The sequence below is a fragment of the Microtus ochrogaster genome, linkage group LG2 (genome assembly GCF_000317375.1).
Source record: "Microtus ochrogaster isolate Prairie Vole_2 linkage group LG2, MicOch1.0, whole genome shotgun sequence".
In the NCBI taxonomy this organism is placed as follows: Eukaryota; Metazoa; Chordata; class Mammalia; order Rodentia; family Cricetidae; genus Microtus; species Microtus ochrogaster.
Window position 1 is genome coordinate 52,731,734 of NC_022028.1, and position 11,841 is coordinate 52,743,574.

General features: G+C 45.0%; 1 protein-coding gene across 2 annotated transcripts in view; it reads left to right on the forward strand.

Moving 5' to 3' along the window:
- Window positions 1-11,841, forward strand: part of LOC101982704 (diphosphoinositol polyphosphate phosphohydrolase 1) — a 57,612-nt gene that overhangs the window by 4,692 nt on the left and 41,079 nt on the right. Inside the window, exon 2 of one of the 2 annotated variants that reach the window (XM_013351215.2) lies at window positions 261-437. The exons of the other annotated variant lie outside the window; for it this stretch is intronic. Within the exon in view, the coding sequence (XP_013206669.1) occupies window positions 378-437 (60 nt within the window). The 5' untranslated portion in view covers window positions 261-377. The remainder of the gene's footprint in view (window positions 1-260; window positions 438-11,841) is intronic. 2 annotated transcript variants of the gene reach the window in all.

An 11,841-nucleotide genomic window follows, 5' to 3' on the forward strand; every position in this document is an offset into this window, starting at 1 on the left:
CCCTGTCTGACTATCGGGAGTGCTAGGATTGCAGACTTTTGTGAGTTGAGGGATGACTGGCAGCTCTTCCCAGCCCCATCTGTTTTCTGAAAGATAGGTTACCACCTAATGGCTTTCTGTGGTGTGGTGTTAGGTTTGCCTGTTGGTGTTTTCTCAGACCCTTGAGCTCCCCAAGGCGATGGGGAGTGGACTGACTCTGTGGGAGATCTCAGTGGATAGAGACTCTGGTGGCCTGAGTGTTTGTCTCTGAAATCCCTCAGAGGGACGGGTAGAGGACGTCACTGCAGACCACACCTGCCAGCAAGCTCTAGAGAGGCTGGAAAGCACTGGTGCAGTCCCTGGGCGATAACCTGACAGAGGCTTCAGCACATCTCAGCATGGTGGGGAGTCCTGGCTCTGGGCGTCTCGGCTGTTGTCCAGCAGTACTGTCTTCTAAGGTAGAGTGGGGTATTTCTGCTTTTCATTTCTCTAAAATAGTTATGGTGGCTTTTATCTATTTCCCCTCGATCCCAGGGTGTGGGCACCGTTATTATTAATAAATTAATATTTATTTATTAATTTTCTCATGTGTCAAATATGTTGTGTAGGGAGGCTTCTAACTCACTGCATATGCCTGGAAGGTCTTGTACTCTCATTTCTCCTGCCTTGTTCAGCGTCCCCTCCCCCAAGTACTGGGATTACAGGTACTAACCACCATAAACAGCTGCCCTTTTTTTCTTAATTTATTTATTTATTTTTGGTTTTTCAAGATAGGGTTTCTCTGTGTAGCCCTAGCTGTCCTGGAACTCACTTTGTAGACCAGGCTGGCCTCGAGCTCACAGAGATCCACCTGCCTCTGTCTCATGAGTGCTGGGATTAAAGGTGTGCACCACCACTTTTAAAACTACCCCTTGCCTTAACCCTACTTCCTGCTTTTAAATGATTTTTATTTGTCAATCACAAGTTGCACATCTTCTGTGTGTAGCTGTCTGTTTCTCCATTTCCTGGTGCAGGCGAGAAGGGTCTGTCTTTAAGACTCTCCTACTTGTTTATCACTTTCTTTCTTCAGTGTGTGTGTACATGTGTGTAGCTATACTGTGGAGGCCAGAGGTCAGAGGTCAGGCAGGTGATTTTTTTTCTCTAAAGTTCATTCTGGCAGAGTCCTAAACACTTTCAGGGCCAGTGACCAATCTGAAGTCCTCATGCTGCTTGCTCTTTTTCTCTTTTTTTTTTTTGTCCTTTTGGAGACAGGTTTGTTTGTTTAGCTCATGCTGGCCTGGAACTCAGTGTTGTAGCTGAACATGATTTTGAATCTACCACACCTAGCTCCCCTCCCTTCTGTATAAATTAACCTTCCTTTCTTTTTTCCTTTCTTTCTTTCTCTTTTTTTTTGTTTTGTTTTTTTAATATTTATTTATTTATTACGTATACAATATTCTGTCTGTGTGTATGACCTCAGGCTAGAAGAGGGCACCAGACCCTGTCACAGATAGTTGTGGTTGCTGGGAATTGAACTCAGGACCTTTGGAAGAGCAGGCAATGCTCTTAACCTCTGAGCCATCTCTCCAGCCCCTTTTTTTTGTTTTTTTGATACAAGGTTTCTCTGCAGCTTTAGAACCTGTCCAGGAACTAGTTCTTGTAGAACAGGCTGGCTTGTTTTTGTTTTTGCTTTTTGAGACAGGGTTTCTTGGTGTTAATAGCCCTGACTATTCTGGAAATCATTCTGTAAATCAGGCTGGCTTTGAACTCACATATATATAACACACACACACCCATCTCTGCTGGGATTTAAGGCGTGTGCCACCACCGCCCAGCTGCTTTGAATTTTTTCTTCGCCACACTTCTGTGGCATCTCTCTTCCATGGCCCTTCTGGATTCCTTGGGCTTTCTGACTTGGTTGCGGTGTGTGAGGGATAGTTTGGGACCGCCTCGACTAAGTAGTTGGGGCTTCACACTGATTACATTCAGAAGCCTATTTTTAGCTCTGAGCTCTCCTGAAATCAGGACTGATGGCCAGCAATATACTCCATAGTTCCATTTGGGAACCTGATAGACACCTCAAATTTCAGATGCTGGAATGATTCTGCTTTGTTTCTTTATTTCTTTTTGACAGGATTTCAACTGTGTAGACCAGGTTATTTTTGGAACCTGTGATCCTCCTGCTTCAACCTCCCAAGTGTTGGGATTATAGACATGCCTAAAGAGCCCTGCTTGTGTGTGTGTGTGTGTGTGTGTGTGTGTGTGTGTGTGTGTGTGACAGAGGGGGGACAGGTGGTGTGTGTGTGTATGTGTGAGAGAGAGAGAGAGCGAGAGCGCTGAAGTGGGTTTGAGATTGGACTCAGACGTCATGCCTGCTGGCTAAGCATTCACGTTCCACCTATAATATACCCCCAGCCTTCAAATATTTTTATTCCAGTCTCAAAACCTCTAAACAGCCACCTACAAAAACCTGCCTCTCCTGTAGCAATATCAGACTCCGTACACTGAGGAAAAGAAGTCTCCTCTTCTGTTGTTAGTCTTCTTCTTGCTGTGCAGCTCATGTTGGAGACCTTGGGGTTACCCTTGGCTTTTCCTGTTTCTTCCTCTAATCTGGCTGGAATCCCACTGCAGCCATATTTCTCTAGCCTAGTCCTCTTTTGCTTCTCTCCTGGATGGTGCCATGACTTCTTGATTGGTCTCCCTGCTTGTGCCTTTCTCCACCCCAGCTCACTCTTTTTTTTTTTTTTTTAGTTTTTTCGAGACAGGGTTTCTCTGTAGCTTTGGAGCCTGTCCTGGCACTAGCTCTTGTAGAGCAGGCTGGCCCCGAACTCACAGAGATCCACCTGCCTCTGCCTCCCGAGTGCTGGGATTAAAGGCGTGCGCCACCACTGCCCAGCTCATTCTTATGTATTTATTATGTATACAATATTCTGTCCGTATGCCTGAAAGCCAGAAGAGGGCACCAGACCTCTTTACAGATAGTTGTGAGCCACCATGTGGTTGCTGGGAATTGAACTCAGGACCTTTGGAAGAGCAGGCAATGCTCTTAACCACTGAGCCATCTCTCCAGCCCCCAGTGCATTCTTCTAAACCCAGAGTCAGATCGTGTCCCTGCAGAGCAAGTCCCACGGCCCTGCTCTGGAGCTACCATCATCCATCTCTTCCTCCTGCCTCTTTGCCGTTCCTGTTTTCCAGTTATTTGGCCTCAGTGTTCTTTCTCTCCCATGTTGCCTGCCAGGTTTATTCCTCATGCTTAATCCGTTGTTTAGTCATTAGACCATCTTTATGAAGCATATTAAACCAGGCGGTGGTGGTGCATGTCTTTAGTCTCAGCATTTGGGAGGCAGAGGTAGATGGATCTCTGTGAGCTCAAGACGAGCCTGGTCTACCGAGTGAGTTCTGGGACAGCCAGGGCTACACAGAGAAACCCTGTCTTGAAAAATGAAAAGAAGCATATTAAAGCATAGTTCTGGCCTGTCGTCATTGCCAGGCTCTGGTGCTGCTTTTGTCTTGTCAGCATACAGCACCATGAAATACAACCAGTATTTGTGATTGCCCACTTACTCTAGAGTGCAAACTGCTCCTTAGGATAGACACATTGTCTTTTTATTTATTTACTTATTTTAACAATTGCTTCTCTATCCTGGGTACTTAGAAAGAGAGATGCTGAGTGCTGTTTGTTAAGTCTGTGACTGGATGGGTGAGCCCTGGGCAGTCAGTCTCTGCATCCACTATTGTGTAATGGAAGAATTAATAACCAACACTCACAAAATGCTAGTATTTGTAGGAACTCACTAATGAATGTGTTCTGAGAAATCTCCTTTCTTCCCATAAATCCAGACTCTCAGTGAAAGGGTGTTTGATAATGTTGAGTGTCAACCCAGTAGAGTTTGTTTCTTAAATTGTAAATTTTGAGGGGGTAGAGAAAAAAATTGCTTTGTTATTTTTAGTTAGACATTTGTCTGCAGGTTTGTGAGTATAGGTGTTCGCAAAGGATAGAGGAGGCAGCAGCTCCCTCTGGAGTTCAGGTCATCGTAAGCTGCCTTACCTGGGTGTTGGGAATCAAACTTGGGTCTTTTAAAAGAGCAGTACATGTCCGTAACTGCTCAACCATCTCTCTAGTCCCTGGAGGGAGGTTTTGAGACAGTACCTTGCTCTGTAACCTCACCTGTCCTCAGACTCACGGAGCCTAGGCTGACCTTGTACCTGTCAATCCTCTGCCTCAGCCTCCTGGGTGCTGGAATTTCAGGCATGATAATCTTCTGGAAGAACTTACAGGATTTCTTTAGACATTGAAGTGTAGCGTCGGGAAGGATCTGTGTGGGAATCTGTGTTGCTAGACCCCAAGCCTAGTGGTGTAGTACCCGAGGCCAGAGCATTTTCTTTCTGCTGACATCCTAGAATCTTTTTTTGTTTGTTTTGTTTTGTTTTTGAGACAGGGTTTCTCCGTGTAGCCCTGGCTGTCCTGGAACTTGGTCTGTAGACCAGGTTAGCCTCTAACTCAGAGATCCACCTGCCTCTGCCTCCTGAGTACAGGGATTAAAGGTGTGTGCTACTATTGCCTAGTGTATCCAGATTCTTCTTAGTAATATTTTGTTCCAGCTCTGTCCTGGAACCTTTTTTGCCAGTATATAAATAGAGAGTTACATAAACTGAAATCATGGAGTCAATAATGTTTAGTTACCTGATAGTGGTTCAGAGCCAACAATGTATGTCAAATTTGTGGGTTTTTTTTTTGTTGTTGTTTGTTTGTTTTGTTTTTTTGAGACAGGGTTTCTCTATGTAGTCCTGGCACACTTGCTCTGTAGACTAGACTGACCTCAAACTCACAGAGGTCCTCCTGCCTGCACCATCACTACCCAGGTGTATGTCAAATTTGGAACCTGAAGTTATTCTGAAGTTAATAAGGAAACTAAAGTTGGATAAGATATTGTCAGATTTTTTTTTCCTATGGTCATCATTCTCTTCCCTCTCCCTTCCTACCTCCTTATTAGACAGGGTCTGGCATGTATGCTGATCTCACATCTGTGAACTCGTCAGCTTCCTGCTGCTCTCCTAAGAGTTGGGATCACAGGTGCTCACTGTCAGGCCTTCTTTATTCTTTTCGAGGTCAAGGTTGTTGCTCATGTGAGTATGGAGGCTGGAGATTGGTGCTGGGTACCCTCCTCACCTGCTTTTTTATTTAATTGTGTGATTGTTTTGCCTGCATATCTGTATGCACTACAGAATTCCGAGGAGGGTGCCATTCCTTGGAACTGGAACCAGGGATGCTTGTGCATCACCATATGGGAGCTGAGAACTGAACTCAGATCCCCCTCAAATCTTCCCCAGCCCCGTTTTATTTTGTTTGCTTAAACATACTTTTTCTTGGGCTGGAGAGATGGCTTAGTTACTGAGAGCTTTTCCTGTCCTTACAGAGGTCTCAGGCTGCGTTTTCAGCACCCATACAGGCTCACAACTGCCTTTACGTAACATTCAGTCCCAGGGACTCCGACACCTTTCCCAGCCTTCAAGGGCACATGCACACACAGAGAAGACCTTTCTTCTTTGTTTTGTTTTTGAGACAGGGATTCTCTGTGTAGCCCTGGCTCTCCTGGAACTCGCTCTGTAGACCAGGCTGGCCTGGAACTCAAGAGATCCTCCTGCTTCTGCTTCCTGAGTGACAAGGCCCAGCAAAAGAATTTTTTTTTTCTTTTTTCAAGACAGGGTTTCTCTGTGTAGCTTTGCAGCTTGTCCCGGAACTTGCTCTGTAGACCAGGCTGTCCTCAAACTCACAGAGATCCGCCTGCCTCTGCCACCTAAGTGCTGGGATTAAAGGCACACACCACTACCACCTGGCAAAAAAATTTTAAAAATATCTATTTTGCCCTTTTTAAAAAAAAGATATATATATGTGTGTGTGTGTGTGTGTGTGTGTGTGTATGTTGTTCTGTCTTCATGTATGATGTATGCTTGCTGGCCAGAATAGGGGCCAGATTTCATTATAGATGATTGTGAGCCACCATGTGGTTGCTGGGAATTGAACTCAGGACTCTGGAAGAGCAGCCAGTGCTCTTAACTGCTGAGCCATTTCTCCAGCCCCTATATATATTATGTTTTGGGTTTTTGGATGGGGGCATATGCATGCACGTCAGAACAACTTTAGGAGTCAGCTCTCTGATATGGGATTCCCCTCTGTATGCTGTGAGTAGCACTGGTTAATAAAGAAATTGCTTTGGACCTATAGCAGGGCAGAACAGAGGTAGATGGGGAAAACTAAACTGAATGCTGGAAGAAAAAAGGTGGAGTCAGGAGAAGCCATGTTGCCACTTGGGACAGATGGCAACCTGCCGAAACTTTGCTAGTAGGCCACAACCTCATGGTAATGCGTAGATTAATTTAAGATATGAATTAGCCGAAAATACACTTAAGCTATAGGCCAAACAGTATTGCAAATAATATAGTTTCTGTGTGATTATTTCGGGAGTCTGGGCAGCTGCGAAACAAGCAGCCTCCAACCATGGCTCTCCTTCCATGATGTGGATCCTAGGGCTTGAACTCAGGTTGTCAGACTTGTTGGTAGCAAATCCCATTATCCACTGAACTATTTTCCAGCCCCAAGAAGCAGTTAGTTTTTATGACATGCTTTTTGTGTGACTCAATATGAACTCTGGCTATGGTGCTCACCCTGTCAAGCGTATGTGGCTATTAAATGCTTTCGTTTGCTGCTGCTTTGCCGAGATGACTCGGTTGCTGGATTCATTCAGCCGCCGTTAACTTGAGGGTTGTGTACGTACTACAGGGGTTGGCACTGGTTTCTTTCCCAGAGGTTTTGTAGTATATATAGTTTGCCTTCAATAGCGAGATGAAGTGGGTGAGATGGTGCGTGTATGCAGGCACTTGGGAGGTAGAAGTAGGAGGATCAGGGATTCCGACCCACCCTAGGCTATCCATATTAGACCCTGTCTCAGAAAGCAAAAACCAGACTAAAACATAAGAAGATGAAACATTCAGATTTAATTCAGATAGTAAGTTAAGAAAATAGTTCAGAAAGGTTCTTGGTATAACGACTTTATCTCTCAGCTGGGCGTGGTGGTACACGCCTTTAATCCCAGCAGAGGTAGGGGCAGGTGAATCTGAAATGAAGGTCAGCCTGTAGGTCAGAAACCATTCCTAAGATGCTGACTTGAGATTTCTGTCAGGCACTACAAACTTTCTCTCAAAAAGTCATTATTTCTTGTGATGGGAAATTATATAGTGCTATCTAGAAAGACTCTTTAAACCAGGGGTGGTGACGCACACCTTTAATCCCAGTATTCAGGAGGCAGAGGCAGGTGAGTTTGAGGCTAGCCTGGTCTCCAGAGCTGCAGAGAAACCCTGTCTTGAAAAACTAAACAACAAAACAAGCAAAAAACCCAAAACATTTAAGTAGAGGAGTTTTTGACGTGTAGACTGTGGACTGTGTTTGTTTGCAAGAACGGCTAGCGTGAGACAGATGTAATGGGCAGGGGTGTTTATAGGGGTTCGGAAGGGTCTGTGAGGATGAGTTGTATGAGGTTCCAGGTGTAGACAGCTTGGTTGTATTGGGTTAGCCTCGAGGAACATGCCTGGTGTGGTGAGAGGAGACGGCTTCGGTGGGTGAAGTCACACTGTCTACTGCTAAGCCTGATGATCTGAGTGGGATCCTAGGACAGCACTAATTCAGTAATTTGTTCTCTGACCTACAAACACAGGCTGTATCTCGTGTGCACACTGTGTGCATGGTTGGGACAGCACAAATGAAATAAATAAAAACATGTTGGGCAGTGGTGGCGCAGGCCTTTAATCTCAGCACTTGGGAGGCAGAGGCAGGTGGATCTTTGTGAATTCAAGGCCAGCCTGGTCACAAGAGCTAGCGCCAGGACAGGCACCAAAGCTGCAGAGAAACCCTGTCTAAGAAAGAAGAAGGGGGGGGTGTAATAAAGAACTGTAATAAAGTAACATTTCAGGCAAAAAGTCTTCGGCTAGCCAGGCCATAAAAATTCAAAGGTTGGGGCCTGGTTCTTAGAGCCGGTTTGTCTCAGAGTTGCTGGTAAAGAAAACTTGTCTCCTGCTTGCCTAGTGGTTCCATGTGTGCTGAGAGTGAGGGAAGGGTGTTCTGAGCAAAGGGTTGGCCAGAGATGCTAGAAGTGATAAACATCCCTGTCCCTGTCCCCACAGCCACACCCCCCCCATCCCCCAGGGGTTTCTCTGTGAAGAGTCCTGGCTGTCCTGAAACTCACTTTGTAGACCAGGCTGATCTGGAACTCAGAGATCTGCCTGCCTCTCCCCTTCCCCCTTCAACACTCCCACAAGGTTCCCAATCTTCCAATTTACTCAGATCTGTCTTTTTCTACTTTCTACTTCGCATGCAGATTAGATCTATGGAAGACTCTCTTAGTGTCTGCATTGTTGTCTAAGTTCTCTGGGATTGTGGTTTGTAGGCTGGCTTTCTTTGCTTTATGTTTAAAAACACCTATGAGTGCCGGGTGATGGTGGCGCACGCCTTTAATCCCAGCACTCGGGAGGCAGAGGCAGGTGGATCTCTGTGAGTTCGAGACCAGCCTGGTCTACAGAGCTAGTGCCAGGACAGGCTCCAAAGCCACAGAGAAACCCTGTCTCGAAAAACCAAAAAAAAAAAAACAAAACAAAACAAAAAAAACACCTATGAGTGAGTACATGTGATAATTGTCTTTCTGTGTCTGGGTTACTTCACTCAAAATAATGTTTTCTAGCTTCATCCATTTTCCTGCAAAAATCAAGCTCTCGTTATTTTTTTCTGCTGTGTAATATTCCATTGTGTAAATGTACCACATTTTCCTTATCCATTCTTCAGTCGAGGGGCATTTAGGTTGTTTCCAGGTTCTGGCTATGACAAACAAAGCTGCTATGAGCATAGTTGAGCACATGTCCTTGTGGCACGATTGAGCATCCTTTGGATATATACCCAAAAGTGGTATTGTTGGGTCTTGAGGAAGGTTGTTTCCTAATTTTCTGAGAAATTGCTACACTGACATCCAAAGGGGCTGGCTGTATCAGCTTGCATTCCCACCAGCAATGCAGAAGTGTTCGAAAGGGAAGATTTATTGGTGCTGTATCATTTACTTTGACAGGGCTTTCTGGAGGAGGGCAGATGGAGCTTAGACAGTCTCAAACTCTGTCAGCCTGGAAGTGGCTTTAGCTATGACTTGTCCATCCACCTCAGCAAAAGACGGGAGCTGAAACCAGGAAGGCAGCTCAGCTCTGTCTGCGGTGCATAAGACAGGGCATGCATTTCATTTTGGCAAATCCACAAAAGGAACTGAATAAGTAAAATGGAAAGGCTTGAACAAAAGTATATTTCTAAAATGGACTCGGATACACAAACTGGTGGTGTATGCAGGTCCAGCAGTGGCCTCTGCTGCCGTCACCATAGCAGCAGATGATCATGAATCTTGGCACCAGTGCGTGTGTGCTGTGGGCAGGAGCTTAGCTTGTCAGAAGCATGGCTATTTTGGGCAAGTCTCAGAACAGAATTGAAGCCTACTTTACTATTCGTTTTTCCATTATAAAGATGTTTCACAGCTGTTATACAAATTATTTTTATTAATATTTTTTATTTTATGTGTATATCTGTGTACCATGTGTGCACCTGATACCCTTGAGGACCAGAAGAGGGTGCCAGATGCTTTGGAACCATAGTTACAAATAGTTGTGAGCCACAGTGTGAGTGCTGGGAACCAAACCCTGGTCCTTTGTAAGAGCAGCAGTGCTCTTCCCTGCTGAGCTGTGTTCTCTAACCCCTCTTTTTATTTTGAGACAGGGTCTAACAATGCAGCGCTCTGCCCTAGAACTCATTATGTAGACCAGGCTGACCTTGAAGCCTCTGCTCCTGGGTTACGGTCTCAGATTATACCCTCTTAGAATCCACCAGATTGTGACATACTTGCGTTCTAAAATGGTTCTTGCGTGTGGTTTGCCCTTGGTGGCATTGTGTGGTCCCTCTTCCATCAGGTCCATACCATTCAGTCTCCAAGTTAACGTCCTCCATTGTGTACGAAGGACATTCCTTTTCCCAGTCCGTAGATTCGTTTGACTTCGTGAATGATTTATGTGTATGTTTATGATGTCTCAGTACATATAATAAACATTTTTCCAGTCTAAATTCTGTGCATGCTTTTAATGGCTTTGTGCTCGTTACGCAGGTAAATAATCTGATTTACAGGGCTGTAGAAATGGCAAACAGTTAAGAGCACTGGTTGCTCTTTCAGAGGATCTGGGTTTGGTTCCTAGCACCCACATGGAAACTCACAGCTCCCTCGAACACCTGTCCTTTTCTGGCCTCCAGGGGCATCAGGCACACATATAGTATACAAATATAAATGTAGGCAAAAATACCCATATTCACAAAATAAAATGTTTTTAAAAATCTGATTAACCTGTTCTACTCTAGAGTTGGCTGTGATGACTTAGTTCTGTATCCCCAGAATCCAAGGGCCTGAGTCAGAAGCATTGCTGTGGGTGTAAGGCCACACAGCAAGTTCCGGAGCAGCCTGGACTGCAGAGTGAGACTCTGTCTCAAAAACAAATAATTATAGAAGTAAGGGGATAAATGAAAATCCTAAGTGAATAGTAACTCAGTATTCCTCTCTGTTGGGATAACACTATTACATCAGAAAATGCAGTAGTGTTGCTGATCACAATAGTTACTATTTTCCCATCTCACACATTGTACATTTTTAAAAATTTATGTGATACTTAACAAATTATCTATGAAATTTGCTGTTGTCTGGGCTGGAAGTGGAGCTCAGTCAGTAAGATGCTTCCTGTCATGCACGGCACCCTGGGCTGGATCTCCATACCATATAAAACCCTGGGTCTGTAGTGAGCAAATCCCATTCTTCATTTCAGAGCCCTGGGCAACCATCTTTCTCTTTGAATTTGACAGCTGGAGATTCCTCTCAAAAGTAGAGTTTGGCAACTTTTCTGTTTTCTCAGCATGTAGTGTAGTACCTTCCAGGCCTATCCATGTTACAGGGTCAGAATTCCACTTTGTTCTCAAGCTCACATCCGGTTCCTTGCTTATCTCTGCCAGGTTAAAAGTTTGGAAGTCACTTGTCAGCGCTGTGCCCTGCCAGCCCACTCCTGATTGATTGACTTGAGTAGTGAGTGTGTTAGATGCACTTTGAGGCCATACAGGGTAGCCAAGGCTCAGGCCGCCCCTGGAAAGAAAGGCTAGTGATGTAATTGGGAGAGGGGTTGGAGAGATGGCTCAGTGGTTAAGAGCATATGTTGCTCTTGCCGAGGGCCTGGTTTTGATTTCCAGCACCCCATGGTGGTTCATAACCATCCATAACCATGGTTCCCGGGGTCTGAGCTCCTTCTACCTCCTCAGACCCCAGGCACACACAGTGCTTCTGCACAGATGAAGGCAAAGATGACTAAGCAGTTAAGAGCTTGCTGTTCTTCCAGAGAGTCATAGTTCATTTCCCAGCACCCATGGCTGGGGAAAGGGTGTCCTTATCACCACCCTTAATGTAATTTCAGCTTCAGGAGATTTGATGCCATCTTCTGGCCTCTGAGGATGCTTGTAGTCATGTGACAAACCCATACACGTGACAAACTGCATACACACACGTTCATATGCATATTAAAAAATTAAATATATAGCAGAGAAACGACCTGGTGAACTTTAATTGGAAACTTTAGAAGTGATTTAGGAGTTTTTCTAGTGCTAAAAACAAACAAGTGGGGTTGGAGAGATGGTTGAGTGGTTAAGAGCATTATTGCCTGCTCTTCCAAAGGTCTTGAGTTCAATTCCCGGCAACCACATGGTTGCTCACAACCATCTGTAATGAGGTCTGGTGCCCTCTTCTGGCCTGCAGACATACACACAGACAGAATATT